General features: G+C 55.8%; 3 protein-coding genes across 9 annotated transcripts in view; 2 read left to right on the forward strand and 1 right to left on the reverse strand.

Moving 5' to 3' along the window:
• Positions 1–7,250, forward strand: part of DGCR2 (DiGeorge syndrome critical region gene 2) — a 100,666-nt gene extending 93,416 nt beyond the window's left edge. For 4 of the 7 annotated variants that reach the window (XM_047098217.1, XM_047098218.1, XM_047098213.1 and 1 more), the window contains 3 exons: positions 1,371–1,523; positions 2,481–2,717; positions 4,282–7,250. In XM_047098217.1, coding sequence (XP_046954173.1) covers positions 1,371–1,523; positions 2,481–2,717; positions 4,282–4,538 — 647 coding nt within the window. In that variant the 3' untranslated portion in view covers positions 4,539–7,250. Of the gene's footprint in view, positions 1–873; positions 970–1,370; positions 1,524–2,480; positions 2,718–4,281 lie in introns of all 7 variants that reach the window. The other 3 variants (XM_047098211.1, XM_047098212.1, XM_047098216.1) reach the window with 1 other exon arrangement.
• Positions 7,251–7,680: 430 nt separating this feature from the next.
• On the forward strand, positions 7,681–11,931 carry LOC124525713 (carbonic anhydrase 15-like). The gene is made up of 8 exons (XM_047098273.1): positions 7,681–8,667; positions 8,885–8,938; positions 9,579–9,749; positions 10,273–10,433; positions 10,516–10,608; positions 10,973–11,051; positions 11,160–11,326; positions 11,418–11,931. The coding sequence occupies exons 1-8, from the start codon at positions 8,601–8,603 to the stop codon at positions 11,664–11,666; spliced, it is 1,041 nt and encodes a 346-aa protein (XP_046954229.1). The 5' UTR covers positions 7,681–8,600; the 3' UTR covers positions 11,667–11,931.
• Positions 11,932–12,977: 1,046 nt separating this feature from the next.
• Positions 12,978–13,688, reverse strand: LOC124525680 (protein FAM246B-like). Its single transcript, XM_047098232.1, has one exon. It carries the CDS (start codon positions 13,686–13,688, stop codon positions 12,978–12,980), a length of 711 nt encoding a protein of 236 aa, XP_046954188.1.
• Between the last annotated feature and the right edge of the window lie 8,780 nt (positions 13,689–22,468).

The raw sequence follows: 22,468 nt of genomic DNA on the forward strand, positions 1-22,468 counted from the left end.
TGACTGCAGGTGACTTTCTTCTAGGAGATGCTTCCTCCTTCCTGGTAATCATCATGGAGGAATGGTCAGGGACCTTGACTGTGTCCTTGGGTTTATTTTAGAAGCGATTAAGAGTCATTGCAAAGGGGCTGCTCCTTTAGGTGCTCCCTTGGGATCTCTGAGCTGACCACCAATTAATAGACATGTCAGTAGCCCCCTGGGCTGACAGACTTCCTCCCACAGACAGAGACAAAATGTTCCCTTGAGTCTGGAAGAGGATCAGAGGCACCAAAAAAAGCAGCTAATTGGTGAGAGAATGTATCATTTCCACATATTTACTTCCCAAGTGTTGTCAGCAATAAATGCAGCATTGAGGGAAGCTTTCTGGCTCCCGTGGGAGGAGGGCAAGTGTGAGCTCTGACCATCTGCATTGGTATGGATTGATACGATAGTCCTTGGCCCTTACACCCACACGGAGTCCTGCTTCCAGTGGCTATAGGTCGCTTCCTCGCTGTGCCTGCCCCCCTCCCTGCACTGAAGCCTCCCTGGCCTTCCCTCTGGGTTTGTGGAGGCAGGTGTTCCTGGGACCACTTCCTGGTTCTGCTCTTCTGTGACTTGGTGTGAGTGGCTCATCTCATCTAGGTAGGAGCCCCTGGAGATGTCCGTCACACTGTAGGCACTCAGCCAGTGCAAGTTCTCTTCTCTCACCCCTCATCCCATGATCACCATCTGTGCCCTACCCACAGCAGCTCCATAGCAAGCACCTAACCAGCACCGGTGTGCGCCAGGGTAAGGCAGGGTGGAATTGTCAACATTTGGGGCCGAGTGCTGTGATGTGGGGCTTTCTTGTGCATAGCAGGATGTTGAGCAGCATCCCTGGCCTCTACCCACTAGATGCCAGTAGTGCCTCCACCCCTCAAGTGGTTGATGATGACCAAAAGAGTCTCCAGGCATTGCCAAATGTTCCCTGGAAGTTGCAGAGTCGCCCAGGTGAGCATCCCTGGTCTAGAGTCCAGTGGCTTGGTCATATCTGCCTGATTTTGTACTATATGGTTGGGGACACAGGGGCCCATAACACAGCACCCGCCAGCTTTTAGGCAGAAGGGGCGCATTGCCTGGCACTTAGGAGTGCTAGACTGGAAGGTAAAACATCTTTCCTGGCCCATGATTTGCTTCTCTCCTTTGATGTAACCACAGTATTCTTGACTTTCAGCTGTTTTCATTTTTCCCATCTCTCCTAAGACGTCAAGTGCAGGGAATCAGGAAGCAAGTTGCCTTTTCCACATAGATGCCTGGTGGTGGAGGGCTGTGGCCTTCCCGTAGCACTAAGCACTGGGGATCAGGCTCTCCTTTTCTGAGGACAGCCGATTTCTTTCCTCTCCTTGTAACAGATGGCAACAGCCTGTTTGACTCCATGGCCAGTGGGATGCGTCTGATCGTTAGCTGCATCTCCTCCTTCCTCATCCTGTCGCTTCTGCTTTTCATGGTCCACCGGCTTCGCCAGAGGCGCCGGGAGCGCATTGAGTCCCTGATTGGAGCAAACTGTGAGTGTGCTTGGCCCTACCTATAATAGCCACAGCGGGGGCCCTGCTCTGGGCTGTGTCCTCTTTAGGGTGAGAGGGTACTGGAAGTAGGAAGGGGGGGCAAGGGAACAGGCAAGAGGGTGTAGATGATAGGGGTGCCCTGGTGGGGTGTCCCTGTCCCACCCACTCACCTGCTCCTGGGCTGAGTGCACACCTGGGAAACTAGAGGAGCTGTCCTTGGGACCCAAAATCAGGCTGTGGATGTGTGGAGGGAGGGGTGTGCCCTCAGTGCCAGCTGCCCCCAGGCTCCCCGGCCCTCCAGACCTTGAAACAGGACAGGCAGCTGCTGCTGTATGTTTAGATAGTTGATGTTACCTTTTCTGACGGCCTGGACCATGAGCGGGGCCACCTGCCGTGGGCAGAGAGGGCAGAGCAGCAGACGCCCATGAATGTCAGGCAACTTAGATGGCCCTCCTCAGCCCAAGTTCACTGCAGCAAGAGAGTTCTCTGCTGTGGCCTGTGCCCTCCATAGGGCTGCTGGAATCACCTTGTGTCAGTGAGCAAGCTGTGCTCCCTAGCGCCCAGTCCCCAGTCTGTGTGGGGAGCAGTGGGATGGGTACAGACCCTCTGGGGAGGGCCCCGAATCAAGGTGGTAGGAATACAAAGGGACTGTGCCAGCTGCAGTTGGGGGCCTCACAGCACAGCCCTTCCACAGACCCTCAGTTTTCACCTAGTCATCTACAAAGACACTCAAGCTGGAGAGATGTGGTGAGGACTGGGCGGTGCAAGTGGCAGGATGTCATGATGGGTTGCACATGGGTGAGGGGCAGGGACTTTCTGAAGGAGGGGGGGTCCACATCAGAGCTTCAGGGCTCTCATGTGGACAGCTGGGCACACAAGTGTGACAGTCGGGATGTCAGATGCTGTGGGCCTCTGGGGTGACTCAGCTGTTGCTCGTCTCTCCCTGCTGTTGCTCAGTGCACCACTTCAACCTTGGCCGGAGGATCCCTGGCTTTGATTATGGCCCAGATGGGTTCGGCACCGGCCTCACGCCCCTACACCTTTCTGACGATGGAGAAGGCGGCACGTTCCACTTCCACGACCCTCCTCCTCCCTACACCGCATACAAGTACCCAGACATCGACCAGCCTGATGATCCACCGCCGCCCTATGAGGCCTCCATTAACCCCGACAGCGTGTTCTACGACCCTGCAGGTGCTTCCCTCCCAGGGACAGGGAGCAGCACATCACTGGCCATCCTCTGTTTGCAGCCAGAGGCTCACTGGTCCTCCTCCCCAGTACACAGGACCCTGAACCTCCACTTCTTCCTTGGCCTTCTGCTTCTTTTTGACTTTCCATTTAAGGTGGAACCACCTGTTGGTGGGCAGGCTCTTCCCAGGGTTGTACATGCAGATGACCGTGGGCAGTGGCCATGCTGCCCCTTGCCTTCCTCCCATGAACACCTGTTAGCAAGCAGCCCTTGGGGCACACTCAGCTGGGCAGTATGGAGAGATGGGGAGCCGGGTGTTGGCGGTTGTGGGGATAGGACTGGCCCAGGTCTTCCAGGTGCCTGCCCAGAGCCAACTGCTGGGTCACAAAGACACATGTGCATATGTGGTAATTGTTAGAGATGCCTTTGTGACATTCCTTCCTGTCTGTGAAATGGGAAGAAAGCACTGGTTCTGTGATGTTGGCCTTACTGCTTAAGTCTTTTGTCCATCTGCTCCTGTGGAAGATCATTCCTCACAGGTCTGTGTAGCACAGAGGGAATGCCAGTTTCCTCACCATTGCCCAGCTTGTTCCTGTCCCTGATGTGCAGCTCAGGTGTCCCATCCCGTTTGCCTACATGTTAATACCCTCTAACATGCACACAACCCCCTGCAGTATGACAGCAGGCAGTGCCCCACTCCTTGCACTCCTTGCCTGGCTCCTTGCACACCCACACAGCACAGCAGAATGTGTGTCGTGGGGCCAGCGCCTCTGTGTTTTTGGGCCTGTTTACTAGTACTGCTTCTCTGTGGTGTGCAGGCAAGACCTGGATTTGACCCCTGCACACACAGTTTGTCTCAGTCTGCCGTCCAGGGGGTCGGGGTAGAACAGGCTCCTGCCAGGGATGCTGCTGGAGGGCAGCGGGTCCCAGATGGCTGCATGGAGCAGGCTGTGAGGGAGCAGTTGCTCCCTGGGGCAGGTAGCAGGACTGCTGAGGCTGGGGGGGGAGCCAGCCAGGAAACAGGGGCCCCCATGCCTTGAGCTTTTGGAGAAAGCCGGAATAAGGAGCAGGCACGCTGAAAGGAATGGGCTGCCACAGAGCCTCCCTCAAACCAGAGATTTCTACAGACCCCGGTAAGGTTTGTGGAGCTGTCTGCTCTGGTCCTGTCTTCTGCATTCTCATCCCCATATTCCAGCCACAGCACCTTTTCTGGGGGCTGTGTCCCCTGTGCTGCCTGCCCACATCCGGCCCAGTAACTCCCTTGTGTCACGTGAGCCCTGCTTCAACCTCCAACAAGTCTGAGAGGACTTTCCCTCTCCCCCAACTTTGTTCTGCGGACTCTGTCAAAGCCTGTTCCTCCATATCACATTGCCATGGCTTGCTCACGACTGTACCCCTGCGCCTTGCACCGGGCCAGGTGGCAAAAGTGGGGGGTGAGCACAGCTTCCCCCTCCTCCCGCCACCACGGGAGCATTCAGGCAGGAGAAGTAGCCCCTGGTTCTGTGCAGCCCACCATCTTCCCCCGTGCCAGGCCTGCCATCCTGCTGACTCCCTTTTGTCTCCCTGCAGACGACGATGCCTTTGAGCCAGCAGAGGCCAGGCCACCAACCCCAGGAGATGGTGGCGGTGAAGGTGCATCACCCCGGCGCCTGGAGCACCCTGTGCCTGCCACAGGGGCCTCTCTGGCAGACCTGGAAGACTCAGCCGACAGCAGCAGTGCCCTGCTTGTGCCCCCTGACCCTACCCAGAGTGGGAGCACCCCAGCAACAGAGGCGCTGCCAGGGGGCGGCCGCCACAGCCGCAGTTCCCTCAATACCGTGGTGTAGAGGATGGCCCAGCCCACGGCCCCAATGGGCAGAGAGCACCTTTTTGCTGACAAGAAAACACTGATCCCTGTGGGAGATTTGAGGGGCCCCCAAGTGAGTCTGGACCCAGCTGCACTGCCGCACACCCGCTGACGGCGTGCATGTACGAGTAGAGACCACACCGACCTCCCGCGGGACAAACACCTGCACCGAGTCTCCTTGAGGGCTCCAAAAACATGCTTAGCTTTGGGTCCCTGTCTTTTTCTTTCCAAATGGCAGAAGAATGACGAAGTTTGTTCAGACCACACGTTTCAGAAGTAGGGAACAAAGAAGGCACTGTGGGCACGGGTGGGAGTCAGACCACACCTGGCTTTGGTGGGCCTGCTCGCTGCAGCATGCCGTCCAGAGGAGCCTGCCAGCCAGCCACTGAGCCCTGGGGCTGCCACGTGTACCTCGCTAGCCACTGTTCAGGAGGAGCACTTCCAGGCACCACTGTGTGTGTGGACTGTCAGTATAGTCTGGGTGGTTGGTCTGCCTCAGGGTAGATGCCCTTGGAGGTTACTATAGTGGCCGCTCTGAGGATACCCCCCAGCCCAGCCATGAACATCAAGGGTGACCCTACCCTGGGTTGGGGGCTGGCCTGGGCCTCTGGTGCCCAAGACCCTCAGAGGGGGTCTTGGAAGGAAGTTGAACTCTCCACTCTGTCTTTCAAGCTGGGTCTCTGTGAAGCCCAGTTCTGTGCCAGGGGGCCCTGGCCCTACCCTGTCATTTTTCTCCCCAGCATTGCTGTGCATGGCTCCCTCAAGAGGCAACCCTGGAGCTGGGCCAAGGCCCCTAGCCACGCATGAGTGTCCTGGCCCTGGATCCTCCTTTGGGGGTTGGGGGCTAAGCCAGCCAGTCCGCTACCCTCTGGAGCCCCCCACTCCTATTGAATTTGCTCATGGGTCTGGTCTGCCCCCCCACCCTATCTTGTTTGTGCCATAAAGGGTTGTTTCTTTGGGGGAAGGGGTGGCTGAAATTAATGCCCTGGGCTGTGTCCATCTCCTGAAAGTCCACTTGCACACCACCACCACTGAGCCGAGTGCCCAGTGGCCGCATGCCACCTTCCCATCCTCAGCAGCTTGGGGTGCTGGGTTCCCTGCCCAGGGGCCTTTTGACCAAGGGACCCTGTTGCCTGCTCCTGGGCAGTGGTCTTGTCTCCTGACACGGGGCTTTTAGCATTTCTGAGGTTTGGAGATTAAGCGGGTTCTGTGCGATTTTTAGCACATCCATATCTTTTCTACGTTGAATGTCTGGATCTTTTCTTTCTGTGTGTACGCGTGTGTCTGTGTGTGTGTGTACATCTGTGTCCAAGTTTTGCAGGTGGTGGCGGTATGCCAGAATTCGGCCTCGGGGCCCCAGTTTCCCAGGCCAGCCATGGCATCTTTGGCGGCACTGAGGTGTGGCCAGGTCTGCACCTCTGTCCCTTGGCTGAGAGCATGGAGCCCTGCTCCTGGTCCCCCTTGTAGCTCTTCCAGACCAGCATGCAGTGACAGGAGGGTTGACTAGAAGTGGGTGTTTCTGTGGTGCTTTGTGGTGACAGACCTCGGTGGCACAGTCCAGTCCTAGGCATGTTCTCACACTCTCCCATTGGAAACCCATTGTGTTCTTCCAGTATGGAATGAGATTTTTGAGTTTCCCCACAGAACTGTCATCCCTTGAGCCGGCCAGAGGTGTGAATTTTGAACTGCCTGTCTAGGCTCGCAGGATCCAGCGTGCTGAAGGCAGGACTCAGGCAGCCTGCATGCCAAACAGGCCTGAGCTCCCCTTGCCATAGGGCTGATCCTTCAAGAATACACCCTGGGCACGTGTGCCCCACGTTGGCTGCTGAAGACAAAGCAGGAAGTGTGTTGTACCTCCAGCGTGCTGGGCTCAGGGGAGCCGAGGTCTAGAGCAGCAGCCACAGGTCTTACTGGTGCCAGGTGAGTGTCCTGAGCGTGTCTGCTTTGGAGTGACTATCCCAGCGGAGCACATAGGGGCCTGACTTCAACAGCCGAGAGTCCTTCACAGCTCCCCTGTCTCTGGCCCAGACCTCAGAACCATGTGTTGAGGACAGGGCAGTTGGCACAAGATGTCTGGGACTGGGGAGCTCCCTTTGGGGACTGAAGGACTGCTGGGGCCAATCAGGCATGCAGGAGGCATTGAGGAAGTGGCCTGAAGTATGGTGGGCCCGCTTCTGGACTGGCCAGGGTTCTGTCCCAGCACCAGGGTGCTCAGCCCACTGGGGTCCTTGGGCTGCACAGAGGCCTGCATGCCGTGTGTGCAGGAGCTGGTGCCTAGGAGTGAGCTCTGCTGGAGGGCGGTTGTGAGGGGAACAAGGTGGGGGAGCCGGGGTCTGCCTGGCTGCCCTTGGCCTCCTGTCCAATTGCCGCCCTTTGTTAAGTTCTAACTGCTCCAGGGTCTGATGAAGAATCCCAAGGCCAACCCGAGCTGAGACTCTTGTGCTCCTGTGATTGACTGGGCTCCCAGAGGTACAGGCCAGGCTCTTGGGAGGGGCCTCTTCCCCCAGGACCCGACTTACCTGGTGGAGGAAGGAGTCGATACTGTACATTGTCTCGATGCCTGTTTTTTATGTTCTCCTTTCACTAAGGGTTTTAGTTTGGGTTTATTTTTGGTTGGGTTGGCACTAATCCTTTTCTTAAGATGCTGTGAGAACCATTTCATCCAAATGCCAAATAAATTTGTGTTCTGGAAGAGGCGTGGTCAGTCTTTGGTGTGACCTAAGTTGCGATGGGAGACTCCAGCCAGGGTGGCTGAGATGGGTGGATGGAGGAGTTGGGGCATCTAGGTGAGCCAGGCTGGGGTGCAGGGCTCCAAGATGCCCCACTGACCATGGTCCTTTCAATAATTTCCCAGTCTGTGATGGAGGAACAAAAGGGTGTCCAGGGGACTCAACCTCAGGTGGGTCCTTGTGCTTACCTTCCTAACCCAGCGTCCTGGCAGTCAGCTCCAGCCTGGGCAGGGGGATCCTGGGGGCCTGACAGGCGAGGGGCCAGGGTTAAAAAAGGAACAGGGAGTCCCTTGGTGTGGATAGGAGCTTCGAGGACAGCATCCCTCATTTCTGAACATACCTGCTAGGGTGGTGGTGGGGGTCCTGGGTGCCGTCAGCACTGCTGACCGCACCCCTTCCCCAAAGTGGGGAGAGCCTGACCCTCTGGGGATTGGAGAAAGATACCCCACTCCCCCCAGCCCACCCCATCTCCCTTCACATCACTGGCCCAATTATGCTCACATCCACAGGCACACACATGCTGGGTAAAGAGCTTTCCAGTGTTGCTTTCTCTCCCAGCTACACCAAGAGGCAGCAAAATCAGCTCCACTTGCCAGGAGAATGAATTGAGGGGCTGAGGCTCAGGCCACAGCCTGGAGTCAGAGCCTCAGGAGCTGCTGGGGAAGCCTGAAGTGTCCCCACCAGGCTGGTGCGGGGCAGAGTGGGAGAGCTGTGGCTTCCCAAAGACCTGTTGGTGGAGTAATCCCCCAAAGGAGGGCCTTTTCCCAGGTGCGCGGGGTGGCGTGGGGGGGTGGGGGAGACACCTATACAAGAGAGCCTATGGTCTTTGGGAGGTCCCAGGCCCACAACAGAAGGGAAATACACCCTCCCCACCCCAGCCTCAAAAGTCAAGGGCACTGGGATTCAAAGTGCCCTCCCCTTTCATTTCCATCCTTACTTGGTGGCCTTGGCATGTCACTCCTGGCCCCCAGCCTGTTTCCTCCTCTTTAAGTGGGCATAATAGCGCCTCCCCCCAATTAATTGGGGGAGTCTGTTTAAAGTGTTTTGCTCCGGTAAATGCCAGCGATTGTTGCTGGAACACAGCCGCGGCCCTGGGATCAGAGCATGTGCCTGGTGATCTCAGACCTCTGTCTTCTCTGCTGGTGGCCCTGCCTGGACACCGCCCCCTCTGACCCTCTCTGCAGTGGCCTGCCAGAGAGCCCACAAGACTTAGCCACGCCCCTAAGCCCACCCCACTAATAAACAGCTGCCTAGCCTGCCCCACAGTTCTCTGGCACTTTCCAGTCCTCTGGAGTCACAGTGGCTGCTGCACCATGCGGTCTCCAGGCTTTGCACTCGCCTTCCTCACCGTGCCACTGGTGGTGCGCGGGGACTCAGAGGGTGAGCACCTGGACCCTGCCCATCTCGAATTCTACCCTTCTCGAATCTACCCTCCCTTGCAGCTCCCCCTTCTCCCTGTAAAGCTCTGCCACTGGGGGGTTTCTTTGGGGGAGGAGATGTTGGGGTCTTAGGAGAGGAGGAGCCCCACTCTTGTATGGAGCTCAGAGAGAGCCCAGATTGCTGTCCCTCATCTCAGTTCCCTGTCCACTGTCCGCAGGCACCTGGTGCTACGACTCCCAGGACCCAAAGTGTGGTGAGGACAGAGTGTCATGTGAGGCTATATGGTATCAGTCTTTGTCCTGTGGCCACTAGACAGTCTGATGCTAGCATGAACCAAAAGCAGTGTGCATGCCAAGCTTCTCTGGTTTCTGCAGGTTTGTGTCTGGAGTCCTGGGCCACAGTGGCTGTCTGGGTACCAGGCGGCATGCGTGTGACGCCCCCCCCATGCCTGTGTGTCTGTGTTTGTTGCTGGTGTGATCTCCAGTCCTGGCATGTGTGCCAAGCTGTTCACATAAGTGGGGACTGTAAGGCTGTCAGCATGGTCAGCCCATGTGTGAGCAAGTGATACATGTCCCCAGTGTGGGTGTGTGACTGTCGTGCCAGGAGACTCTTCCATCCCCATTCCCTGTGGGGCACTCTAGCTGCAGGTGACCGTGTGTCAGAGTATGGCCCAGACCAGGTGGTGCCTACCTACGTGAGAGTGTTACAAACATTATGGCCAGGCTAGGTCGGGGTACATGTGGCAGTTGTGACCTGTCCAGGTGTGTGGGTGAGCAGGAAGGAGCTTCCTGAGGCTGGGCGATTCTCTAGGTATGTGCAGGAGGGAGGGAGAGAGGCACTGCCTTCCTCTGTGTATCCCCAAGTTGTCCCCCGAGCCCCCCCCCCACATATCCCTGACCTTGTTCCCTCAGGCCCCACCCACTGGAAGGAGATGGCCCCTGCCTGTGGGGGCCCAGCCCAGTCCCCCATCAACATTGACCTTCACTTGGTTCAGCGGGACCCCACCCTGGGACCCTTCATCTTACAGGGCTACAATACAGCACCTCCAGGCCCGTGGACCCTGGAGAATGATGGCCATACAGGTCAGTACCCTACAGCCAGGATCCCCACAGACACAAGCTGAAACCCACCTTGGAGTGAGAACTACCCCCCAACACACCCATAAGGATCAAAATCTCCACAAAGAGCACAGGAACATCCATACTCGCTGGTAGACACCCCCAACAGGGGTCATGAACCCCCACATACAGGTGTCAGGATCCCCCTAACAATAGCAATCAGCCATTGCCCCCGAGGACCAGAAGTCGGGACATTCCCAGAAGTCAGAGCCCCTCACAGCACCTCAGAAGTCATCACAGCCCCCCAGTATCACACACAGCTGTGGTGGGTCAAAACTCCCACCACAGGAGGGCCACCCTCTTCTCCCCCTCATTGCAGGGTAGGTTTTTTCCACTGCCATCTGCTGACCACCAGAGGACCTATTCCATGGAAGCCCGGCCAGGGAGCAGACTAGCCCAAAGGGGCCCTGTGCTGGCACTCTGTGCCCTAACAGCACAAGGGCAAGCGGGTGGAGGGAAAGAGTGTCATGTGCTCCTTTACCCCCAGTGCTGCTCCACATAGACGCTGGCCCACAGAGCCACCTGGAGATTCGGGGCGCCGGGCTGCCACTGCCTGCCTACCGCGCACTGCAGCTGCACTTCCACTGGGGGGGCCCTGGTCGAGCAGGTTCAGAGCACAGCCTGGATGGGCAGCGCCGCCCCATGGAGGTGGGCTTGGGTAGGGGGTAGGGTGGTAGGTGTGCCCTGTGGAAGAAGCAGCTGGTACCTCTCACGGTCTGTGCCTCTCCAGATGCACGTGGTCCACATGAACACGAGGTACCAGAGCATGGGGGAAGCTCGAGGTCACCCCGATGGGCTGGCTGTGCTGGCGGTGCTGTTAGTGGTGAGGGAGAGGTTGTGCAACTCCTGGCAGTGAGGGAGGGACAGAGGAGTTCTGTGACTCCTTGTGCTTCCCAGAAAGGGGGTCTGCAAAGGGAGCAGAGTGGGCCTGTAGAGTTTTGGTGGGGCTGTTGGGGGAGTCTGTATGGTTTATAGGATTTAAAGGGTTCTGTGGGAGGATGGGGCCAAGGAGAGGTACCGGGTCTGCAGGGTCAGTGGGGAGGGAGGGTGACCCTTCCCCCAGCAGATCTCCAAGCTGCCCCCACTGGGAGCCTACCCCCATCCCACTTACAGTCTCCTCTAGACCTCTCCCCACCTCAGATTTCCCCTTTGGAGACCCACCCACTCAGAGCCCTTCTCACTTGGAGCCCCCTCCCCAGGAGCAGGACACTGACAACGCCAACTTCTCCGTCCTGGTATCCAGCCTGAAGAACGTGTCTGAGCGCGGTGAGGAGCCACGGGGTCGCACCCGGGGCGCGGGGTTAGCTGGGGGCCAGGGGGGGCGGCTGGGCACAAGGAGGCCGATTGCAATCCCACCTCCCCTCCCCGGCCCAGGAGTCTCTGTGAATCTGGCCTCCACCTTCCCGCTGGCCTCGCTGCTGCCGGGCGCCTCAGGCCTCTCGCGCTACTACCGCTACTCCGGGTCGCTAACCACGCCTGGCTGCCAGCCTGCGGTTGTCTGGACTGTCTTCGAGGACGCGGTACCCATCGGGCGCTCACAGGTGGGGCCCCCACCCTTCCCACTGGGCAGCTCTGCCCTCTTCCCTCCCTCCCGCAGCCCCGGCCCACGTCTTAACCTGTCTCTGCTCCGAGCCCTCAGGTGGCCCAGTTCCAGACCATGCTCCAGGCTGGGCTCCCCGGCTCTCACCCTGCACCGCTCACCGAGAACTTCCGCCCGCAGCAGCCTCTCGGGGGTCGCAGGATCTCGGCCTCTCCAGGTGCCTCCATCCGCGCAGCAGCCTCGGCACCCGCCCCAACCCTAGCCCGTGTGCACGCGGCTCTGCTGGGCCTGTGGCTCTGGCAGAGCCCCTAGGAACCAGATTCGACCCCTTCCCGCAATAAACGATACACAGAGTGACCTTGGCCTCACATATTTTGCGGGGGTGGGGTGGGAATACACTACCTCTCCCACGGGGCGAGATTCCTGCCTGAATTCCACTGAGGCCTCAGTGTGCCTGCCATACAACAGGGGACCCCTGAGCGACCCTCCCCCACCCCATCACAGCCAGTCCCATACCTGTATCCAGAACACACACACCTCCCCAGATCCCTCTGATCCCCCATTTCCAAGGAGAAAAACTAGCAGGTCTTGGAAACGCCACCTGTTAAAGTCTAATACTACATTTTATTAAAAAAAAAAAAAAAACAAAAAAAAACAAAAACAAGCTGGCTGACCCCAGGACACTGTGCGCTATTAAATGATGACTTCAACTGACGTTTCCGAAGCCAGGAGGTGAGAAGCTACCGGTTCCAGGCTCTGCTGCAGGCTGTGCTAGGTGGGGTGGGTCCTGGTGACAAGGACAGCTAGTGAAGGGCTCTCTGTGCAAGGTGAAACCACTCCCCGGTGACACTGGGAAGTTAGGCTATGGAACCTGAGTGTAGGGTGACACTTTCTGGAGAGACAGTGGTGTCCAGGTGTCTGCCTGTGGTGAGGCTAAGTGAAAGGTTAAGTGTCCTTGGTGTCACTGTCCATAACGAAGCTAAGAGTCCCAAGAACATTGACTAGATGCCACTGTGCCCAGGCAATGTTGTCCAGTAAGAGTTTGGGTCTGTCAGCAGAGTGAAGCTGGCCAGGGACTAGCTGTGGTCCAGTTGATGCCCTGCAGACTGCGGTTGTATATCCAGGCGGCATTGCCCTGGGTGAGTCTGTGTCCAGGTAACAATGTCCCAGCAGCCCACATGTCCCTAACATCTATTGAGTAGTGTGTGGGTCACACACTATATCAGTGTCTGGAGGCCCAGCCTCCAGCCCAGACCCTTAATACAAAACAAATACAGACAAAAACCTGTAACACCCTCCCCTGAGAAAGACCCTTGGGCTCTCCCGGAGGCTCTCTGGGAGGCTGCCACATCCCTGGCCCAGACCCTTCTGCAGCTCTAAGGCCAGAAAGGTATCCACCCCTCTTCCAGCCCCCGACTCAGTCTCCAGCGAAGATCACTGGCTGCGCGGAGGCTCTCCGCACTCCCCAGACGTGACCCCCGACAGTCCTCAGCTTTGGCGCGTCCCGCCACCCACACCCTAATGCTGGAGCGCTAGCAGGCGGCTTCTGAGGACCCTTCCCCATCTACAAGGGTGGTGTATCTGTCCATATAAATAGATAGGAGGAGGGCACTTCCTGCACCTGGTCGCGGCTACCCTCGGCAGGGCAGCCCTCAATCCCCGCCGCCCTGCGGGGCCCCTGGCGGCAGCGGCGTCTTCTTGAAGTTCTTCCGGGCCAGGGCCCGGTTCGCGCTGCCGTCGGCAGGGCCGTCCGGTGCGTCGTCGGCGTGCCTCGCGACCGTGGCCAGGGCGTTCATGGTGCCCAGCGCTCGCAGCAGGGTCGGGCCGCGGGGCGCGGCGCGGGGGACTGCGCGGGGCTCCCGGCGGGCGGACCGCGGCGGGGGCGGCAGCAGTGCGCGCAGGGCGTCCAGCTCGGCACGCAGCTCCGCGCGCAGCGCCTCGAGCCCCGCGCCCAGCTCCGCGCGCACTGCCGCCAGGCCCTCCTGAAGCCGCCGCTCGCTCACCTCCAGGACGCCCGCCGGGTAGGTGGCCCCGCCGCGCGGCTCCCCGCACACAGAGCACACCGAGCCGCTGCTGCGCGCGTCCGCTCGCTCCCCTGCCCCCGGCGCCCGCGCCTCCCCCGCCGCAGCCCCTGCCCGCTCCACCAGCCGCAGCAGCCGGGGTGCGTCGGCCCGCGCCGCCGCCTCGGCCCGGATCTGGCCCCGCAGGCGAGCCAGGCGGCCCGGGGCGCGGGCTTCTTCAGGGCCTGGCCCGTTGGGCTGCGGCCCGTTGTCCCGCCGGCGGCCAGCGGCCCGTCGCAGCGCCTCGCTCGCGCCGTACACACTGCGCGCCTGGGCCCACGGGCGCCCGGGTTCCACCGCCATCGGTGCCGCAGCCGCCACCGCCACCGGCGCTGGGCCTGGCCGGGAGCTCCAGCCCGCAGCCTAGCGACCGCTGCGGCCCCGGCGACGCTCCGTGGAGAGGGCCCCCGGGATGGCTGTGGGAATGACTGAGGTCTCGTGGGGGTGGGGGTGGGGGGCGGGCAATCTGGCCTGGGCCCGGGGAACTCCGACAGGGCGAGAGGGGGTGGTAGATGGAGCGCCAGGGAACGCGGGTGTGTGGGCAATGCAGGCAGCCTTGAGTGTGCTAGACCTGCTCAGGGGGACTGTGCTGTCGGTGGGTCCAGCGTGGGTCGAGGAGCTTGGACCGGCTTTTGGACAGGAGGTGACAGGACGTGGAATGAAGGCTGCAGAAGCCTAGGCGCCCAGACCAGAGTCAGGAAACAGGCTCACACCATATACTCCAAACTACTGTCCTGATCACAGTCAGGGGAAGGCAGGTGTGGTTATGGACCCACCTGTCCCCAGTCCTCCTCTCTGGCTAGGGCCACCACCTCCATACTATAGTTCAGGCCCCCCACCCCCACCCCCCACAGCTGCAGGAATCCATCCTCCTCACAGGCACCTGCATTCAAGCCCTTCCTGGTCTGGGTATCTCCCTGCTGAGCCCCAGTCCTCAGGAAGCCACTGGATGACCTGGCCCACCCCACACTATTCTGGCCATGTCTTCTTTTACCTGCTCTAATCCAACAACCTCCACCCCTCTGGGCCTTTGCTCAGGCCGTTTCTCTGCTGGGAATGCCCCCCACCACACCCACACACACACACACACACACACACACACACACACACCATATACCTGGCAGCTCCCACTCATCCCACCTCTGCAGGGCAGCCTTCTTTGGCCACCCCAGCTTCCAGCAGGTGACTCAGGCCCCACACCCACAGCCTGTTTAAATGGCTCTCTGTTCTCTGTCCACCTGGATTCACAGTAGGGGCCCTGAGCACAGGACGACTAGGTCACTTAGTTCCCAGAGATACTAAACATGCCAGATGTTGGATGCAGGAGTAAATGAGTGAATGAGTCTGGGGCTGAGCATCCTGGGTGGGGCAGGGCCATTACCACCCACCCTAGTCAGCCAACGCACCTCCTCAGGCCTGGCATTCAAGATCCTCATGGTCACCTGTGCTGGCTTTTCTGTCCCTGCCACCTTTTCCACTGTGTGGGAGCTCCTCACTACTGCACTCCAGTCTTTCTCACCCTGGTGCCTTCACACATGCTGCCTGTGTCCATCACAGGGTCATGGGCAGTGCACTGTGGGCCCCTCTGGAGGGCAGTATCCCTCTACCCTGCATGTTGTTCTCACTGAACTCTAGGGGCTAGTTAGGACTCCAGGTGCCCTGGGAGCCTCCCCAGTGAATTGTGGGGAGGGAGGGTCTGGCGTGGGTCCTGGCTGGGCTGGGAGGGAGATGGCAAGGCAGCCACTGGGACCTGTGTCCCTAGATCCCACAGGGGCCTAGCCTCTATGCAGCTCTGTGCCTGTGTGTGTGTGTGTGTGTGTGTGTGTGTGTGTGTGTGTGATTGAGGATGCTGCCAACCCTGTTCTTTGGCAGTCCTGGCCCTGGCCACCATGAATGCTCCTAGATCCCCTCTATTCATTCATTCATTCATTCATTCATTCATTCGTTTGTTGATTGCAGCCTGTCTCTCTGGAAGGTACAAGGAGAGGTGAGAATTTGGCACTCTGTCAACCCCAGACAACCACCCCCCCCAATCCTGCTGAGTCACCGGGCTCCCTGGGACCTCTAGCATCTGTTTCTGCTGGTCCCTAGAGCCTCGTTAACGATACTCTTGCCCTCCTCCCCTTAGTAATTAAAATACTGCAGGCCAAAATACCCTGGATTCCTTCCCCAGGCCTGCTAGAGTCAAGCTGTGTGACCCAGGGGCTCTGCCTTCTCTGAGCCTCACCTATGAAATGAAGGAGACCCCTAAGATCCCTGGGAGGGGACAGCAGGAGGGCTGGAAAAGGCTGGGGAGAGCAGAGGTAGACAGACTCCAGATTTGTGATGTGGTATGAGAGCCAGGAAGGGCAGAGCTGGGCTGCCTGGGGAGACAGGGGCTATGAGGTTTTCCCTGACTGTTGAGGCTGATGGAGAGATGTGATATGAACAAAGCCTTTGCTGCAGCGAGGAGTTCATGATCCTACAGGTGCTGCAGGATGAGGTCATGGCTGGTGGTAGAGTCCCAGAGTCAGGTTGTGAAGCATGACAGATTGCACAGGAGCAAGTGTAGAGTGGGAAGGGAGGCCCCAGGGACCCCGACGAGCCCTGAGGAGGGCTGCAGAGGTGTTGGTGAGGAGTGAACAGGCAGCTGTGGTCAACATGACCCTGAAGCCCCTGAGGTCAAATCCAGCAATGGTCAAGAAATAGGTTGTGGTGGGGCGCCTGGGTGGCTCAGTCGGTTAAGCGGCCGACTTCGGCTCAGGTCATGATCTCGCGGTCCGTGAGTTCGAGCCCCACGTCGGGCTCTGTGCTGACAGCTCAGAGCCTGGAGCCTGTTTCAGATTCTGTGTCTCCATCTCTCTGACCCTCCCCCGCTCATGCTCTGTCTGTCTCTGTTCAAAAATAAATAAACGTTTAAAAAAAATTAAAAAAAAAAAAAAAGAAATAGGTTGTGGAGACCCCAGCCCGAGCTTCATGGGTGGAGGGGCCAGCAGAAGCTGAAGATTAGAGGTGGGGGAATAGGTTGGGGAGCCCTTGCCCCAGGCTGGTTGGTCAGAACAGAGGTAGCTTCAGAAGGAATGGGCCAAGAAGGGACAAAGCTGCTGAGCCAAGGGGACCAGCACACAGGCCTGCTTTCTGCTTCTGCTTTCTGGAATATCCTAATAGCCCAGCCTGCCCAGCTCCCTGCACTGTGCAGGGGCCCAGCTTCTTCCCCACTCTGGCCCTGTCTGTGTGCCTGGGCCAGGGGCCAGGTCTGCTGGGGGTGAGGAGGCTGGCTATGACTGTGGGAACACCAGCTCCAGACACTGTCCCCATCTAGGTTCTGTGCATTCAAGTGGGCCCTTCTGCACAGGCAGAGTTGGGTGATTCGTGGGCTTTGCCACTTATTAACTCATTAATGGTTCGGGGCCCCTGCAGGGCCTGGGGAGGAGGGAAAACCCTGAGGCTCTGCCTCTGCCTGGAGAAAGGGAGGCGGCCTCCATGGGACTTAACTGCCGTCACCTTTACACTCTGTTGCCATTAAACCCTGGCAGCCACCCAGAGAAGAGGTTTTATTTTCCAAAGCCCGAGGACCAGGTGGCTTTGTATGTGGGAGGGGACCTGATGGCCTCAGAGGGGGCAGGGGAGCCTCACAGTCATCACGGGAGTGTCTAGAAATGCAGATGCCCAGGTCGCCCCCTCCCCTGACCCTGTTAGGTAGAACTGCTTCAAGGCAGGGTGGTATTTGTCTTTTTCCACCACTGTCTTCACACCAAGTTCTGGCCCATCTTGGGTCTCAGTGAAGGGGGCACATGGAAATGCAGGTGGGGGTCCGTGAAGCTGGCTCTGAGGGTCTGTGTGGGGAGGGAGACCCCTGAGCCACCAGCCATCCTGGGAGGAAAAGGGGTTAGCTTTGGAGCTGGTCCTGGAAGGGGCAGTGCAGGCACAGGGTCCAGGGTGTGGGCTGCTACTTTCCTTTCTGGTCACAGACCCTGGGCCTCAACATAGACTCCAGAACATAGGTGCCCACCCATTCTCTACTCCAGCTATGGTGCTTGCTCTAGGAGCCAGACTGACTAGGCCTTTGGCTGTGAGCAAGCAAGGCCAGCTTGGCTGGGACCTGGACCTTGGGCCCAGGGCACTTAGGAAGGGAAGGCCGTGGTGCCTTTTTGGCCCCCAAAGTGCAGGCCATGTAGTAGAGGTTCAGTGGACTAAGCCAGCAGGTCTGGCTTGGGCCATTGTTCAAGACACCATTCTGGGCTGGTTTGTTCTGCCTTATGGGCCTCTGGTGGCCCTATTGCCTCGCCTCAGTGTTCCCTTTATCAGAGCCCAGGTAGAGTCTTTCCTGGCCAGGAGATGGTGAGGGTGTCAGAGGTGACAGATGTTGGGAGGTGTGCAGGCACCATGGGAGGCCTGTAGCCTAAAGGGCAGATCCGTCTACTCTGGGGCCCTGCTGCCCAGACCCCTGAGCTGCAGCTGTCTCCTCATTTAAAGAAGGGGCCAGAGGGTCCGGGGCTTCCTGTGGGGACTGGACTTGGGCACACTTTGCCCCTGAACACCCGCTGGCTACCAGGCCCTGGAACTGTGCCTTGGCCTGCTGGTGGCTCTGGCTACCTAGACATTCCCTAGGAACTGTCCTGGGGCAAGTGGCTCTGCAGGGGACAACTCATTACCCAGTAATGACCTTGTCTGACCTCAGTAATGGCTCATTACCTGGTAATGACCTTGTTTGCCTCATCCTGGCGTCAGCAGCCCTAGAATGTCTGGCCTGGGTTGGCTCTGACAAGTCAAGACCGTGGCCTTCAACCTCCCAACTTGCCCCAGATGGGGCATCAGGCCTGCCAGCATCTGTGTGCCCTGCAGGCCCAGGCTTGGCTTCCAGTGGGAAAATTCTGGGTTCCTGACCCTACCCCCACCTCAGCTGCACAACCTGGGCAGGTGAGCCCTTTAACCTCTGTGCCTCACTCACCCACAGGTGGGGCAAGAGGGTCCTCATGGGGCAGTGAGGCGGGCTGCCTCTAAGGGACACTCTCTGCTCACACAGGGCCCCTCAGGGGCTCCCCTTCTGCCAGCTGGCTGGGGGCTCCAGTCAGGGCCATCCTCACAACAACTGGCCCCTGGGATGGCCCCTCGTCTTGCCATTCCTGGTATAGGAGACTATGAGGGGGGTCTGAGGGGTGGGTCAGCCTGCTCCATCAGGGTCCCCTCCACCCCCTGTGGCCAAAGGTCACTTTTCTGTCCTCATCTTTGATCTTTTAGCAGCACTGACACAACTGGCTATGCCCTTCTCATGCCCTCCTGGTGACCCCAGACCCCGGCAGACACCTCTCACTCCCATGCCATCCCCCTGGACTCCCATACCCCCACCTGCCTCACTTCTCCAAGCCTCAGGTTTCGCCCTTGCCTTCTCAGTGGGAGCCCTTAGCCTTCTGGTTAAGACGCGCCTCTGCCCAACATGAGCTCCCACGTCACTCCTGCAGAGCCTGGGGTCCTGTGTGCCCCCAGGGTTTGGACCGGCCCCTCAGTGATCTGCTTCCTCTTGTCCACCCAGCCAGCATCCCACCTCCAGGCCATGCACGTCCTGCTCCCTCAGCCTCAGGCCCCAATTTACACAGCCTCCTAGAAAGGCCTTCCCTGACCCGGGGGCCCTTCTCCATGCTACCCTTGCATCTGTCTAGCTGGCACTCACCAAGCTTTTCAGTTCCACCTGGAATGTTGGGTCTCTGGTCTCTATCTTTCTTTGGGTTTGACTTCCAAGAGGGCAGGGGACACCCTTGCATCCTCAAGGTCCAGAAAATTGCCTGGCACAGTGGGCACAGCATAAATCCACTATCAGTGAGTAAAGGTGTCTGTACTGGGATTGGCTTTGAGTAAGCACTCAGTGTTGGCTTTATTATTTCCAGGCCTGCAGAGCTAGGGGTGCTCATGGCAGTGCCAGCTGTCAGGGCTGGCTGTGTCTCTAGTGTTCCCTGTCCAGGACAGGGTCCTTGCTCAGCTCAATCCTAGGGCCTGGAGTTGGCCCTGGCCAGGCTCTCTGCCCTCACCTTCCACATACAGAGGCTATGTCCCACTTCTGTGGCATGGTGGGATGGCAGGGGAGAGGATAGGGAGCATATAAGTGGGGGGTTTGCTGTTGGGGAGCAGGCCTGGGACACATAGGGGGAAGCAATTCAGGGTGCTATTCAAGCAGGGAGAGAGTGTCAGGGCAAGGAAGAGTTAGGGGAAACATGAGCTGGAGGGATGAACTGAGGGCAGTATGGGAGGGTGTATGTCACAGGAGAGGAGCCCTGGCTCCCCACCTACCCCACTGAACCCCCTCTGAATCCTTTCACAAGTCTAGCTGAGGGAGGGAGAAATGGGACTGTAGGTATAGACTACTTTCCAAGATTTGAACCGGGTCGTGTCTGACATTTATGTGTATCCTTGTAAGTAACACCCACATCAAGATCTTCCCCCCTACACCTTCCTGTCTCAAAATTAAGTTTGAAGGAAATAAATTTTTTCTTTATTATGTGTTTAATGTACTGTATAATAACACAAAATACCATGTAACGTATATACACTAAAAGCATCATAACAGAACAACTACTTGTGAATCAACTACCCAATCCAGGAATTGCTTCAGTACAAGTGACTCATCTCCTTGTCTCCAAAGGCACCTTCTGTCCTGAATTGTGTGTTTCCCTGGATTATATATATATATTTTTTTTTCACGTATGTACATTTTCATGTATATCATTTCATGTGTATACGTGTAAACTTTGTGCCATTTCGTTTTGCTTGTCTTTAAGTGTCATAAAAATGACATTACACTGGGTGTGCTCTTCTGGTATTCATTACTAACATTACTTCTGAGATTCATTAGGTTGTGTGGTGTGGCGGTCATTCATTCTTTTTCACTGCTGTATAATATTTCAATTGATTTATCCATTCTCCTGTCAGTGGATATTTGAATCATTTGTGTTTTTTGCTATTAGTAACTGTACCTCTGTGGACATTTTTGTACCTGTCCCCTGGGACCCATAGACAAGAATTTCTCAAAGGAATGTATTGGAGAATGGACCTGGTGTAGTACCATGCAAATATTTGAGAAAATGCCAAATTGTTCATGAATACCCACCCTCACCAGCCACATGGGAGGATCTCTGTTGGTTCACAAGTATCTCACACTTGGCCCTGACAGGATTCTTGTATTTTGCCAATCAAGTGGGTATTAATTGATATTTCACTTTGTGCTTCCTTCATTATTGGTGAAGTTGTGCAACTTTTCATATGCTTATTTGCCATTTATGGTCCCAATTCTGTGAAATGCTTGTTCATGGCTTTTACCAGTTTTCCTATTGAGTTGTTTTGGGTTTCTTTTTTCTTATTGAATTATAGGTGTCTTATTTAATTCACTTTAAAAAAAATATTTATTTTTGAAAGAGTGAAAGCGGGGGAAGGGCAAAGAGGCACAGAGGATCTGAAGCGGGTTCTGTGCTGACAGGCTGACAGCAACAAACCTGATATGGGGCTAATATGCACAAACTGCAAGATCATGACCTGAGCTGAAGTCAGACACTGAACTAAGCCACCCAGGTGCCCCTTCATTTATTTTTGTCAAAATACGATTTGCAAATAGTATAGTGCGCATATCTTAGATGTACAGGTGTGTTTTTGTATTCATGTTCTCTCATTGTCTTTGTTCAGGCAGCTATAACAAAATACCATAGAGCAGGTGGCTTATAAACAACAGAAATTTATCTCTCACAGTTCTGAGACTGGAAAATTTAAGATCAGGGTGCCAGCATGGTTGCCTTCGGACAAGGGCCCCCTTCTTGGTTCATAGCTCATGCTTTCTGCCTTGTTCTCACTTGGTGGAAGAGGTTAGAGATGTCTCTGGAGCTTCTTTTGTAAGGCACTAATCCTATTCATGAGGGCTCCCCCTTCATGACTTAAGCACCTCCCACAGACTTCACCCCCGTAATGCCATCACACTGGGGATTAAGATTTCAACATATGAATTTGGGGGCAGGGCACACAAATATTTAGACCATTGCATCCATGTAACTAACACCTAGATCAAGATGTACAACATTTATAGCACCCATAAGTCTCCCTCTCAGTCAGTACCCCCAAAAAGCAACTGCTTTTAAGTCAATAAACTTTAAGTATTTGGAATGCTCTTTTGTCTACTATGTGCATATGTGCAACTCTCTTTTCTATAGCAAATGGTTTTGGAACTTTCTTTGTGGTGGTGTTTGATGAACAGAAATTTTAAGCTTTAATGTAATTATCAACCGTTTCTTTTATTGCTAGTGATTTTGTGTCTTGTTTAATAAAATTTTTCTTACCCAACAGCAATAAGATAGCATTCTATATTTTCATTTAAAAATTGAAAGTGTTGCTTTTAACATGTAGTCTCATATCTGTATAAAATTGATTTTTGTGTTCAGTGTGAGGTTGGAATTCAATCCTGCTTTTTTTCCATTTAGATAGTGGATTATCTCAGCAGTGTTTATTTGATGTACTACTTCTGTTATATGTACTTGGGTCTATTTTCAGGCTCTCTGGTTTGTTCTATTGGTCATTTTGTCTATCCCTGAATCACTATCAGCGTGTCTTAATTATTGTAGTTCTATAAAATGTTTTGTTATCTGGTAAAACAAATCTTCCTATCCTATTTTTCTTCATGAATGTCTTGCTTTTCCATATACATTTTGAGTCAGCTGATCAAATTACACACATGTACACACCCACACTTGAAATTTTTATTGGAATTTTTTATTGGAATCATATTAAATCTGTAGACCAATTTGGGACAGCTTTATAATACTGAATTCTCCAATCCACAAACATGTTATATTATCTCTCTCATTTAGGTCTTTTAAATATCTTTAAACTAAATTTTATAATTTTTCCATATAGTTTTGCATAATTTTTTCAGTGTTTTACTTTAGTTTCTGTTGTTATTGTAAATAGCATATTTTAAAATAGTATTTTCTACCTGCTGTATAATTAGTATATAAAAACTTAGCTTATTTTTATATCATAATATTATAGCCAGCTGCATTATTAAACTCTCCTGTTAGTTCTGGTAATATGTAAATTATTTTAGGCTTTGTAATAACAGTATAAAGGAG

The sequence above is a fragment of the Lynx rufus genome, unplaced genomic scaffold, assembly GCF_022079265.1.
Source record: "Lynx rufus isolate CCGP_SWC_20201006 ecotype Redwood Valley unplaced genomic scaffold, mLynRuf1.p SCAF_45, whole genome shotgun sequence".
NCBI classification, from domain to species: Eukaryota; Metazoa; Chordata; class Mammalia; order Carnivora; family Felidae; genus Lynx; species Lynx rufus.

Coding starts and splice junctions, on each gene's coding strand:
- LOC124525713 (XM_047098273.1), top strand. CDS start 8,601: ATGCGGTCTCCAGGCTTTGCACTCGCCTTCCTCACCGTGCCACTGGTG. Junction 8,939..9,578: donor TGGTGAGGACAGAGTGTCAT/GTGAGGCTATAT, acceptor TTGTTCCCTCAG/GCCCCACCCACTGGAAGGAG. Junction 10,609..10,972: donor TGCTGGCGGTGCTGTTAGTG/GTGAGGGAGAGG, acceptor TCTCACTTGGAG/CCCCCTCCCCAGGAGCAGGA.
- LOC124525680 (XM_047098232.1), bottom strand. CDS start 13,688: ATGGCGGTGGAACCCGGGCGCCCGTGGGCCCAGGCGCGCAGTGTGTAC.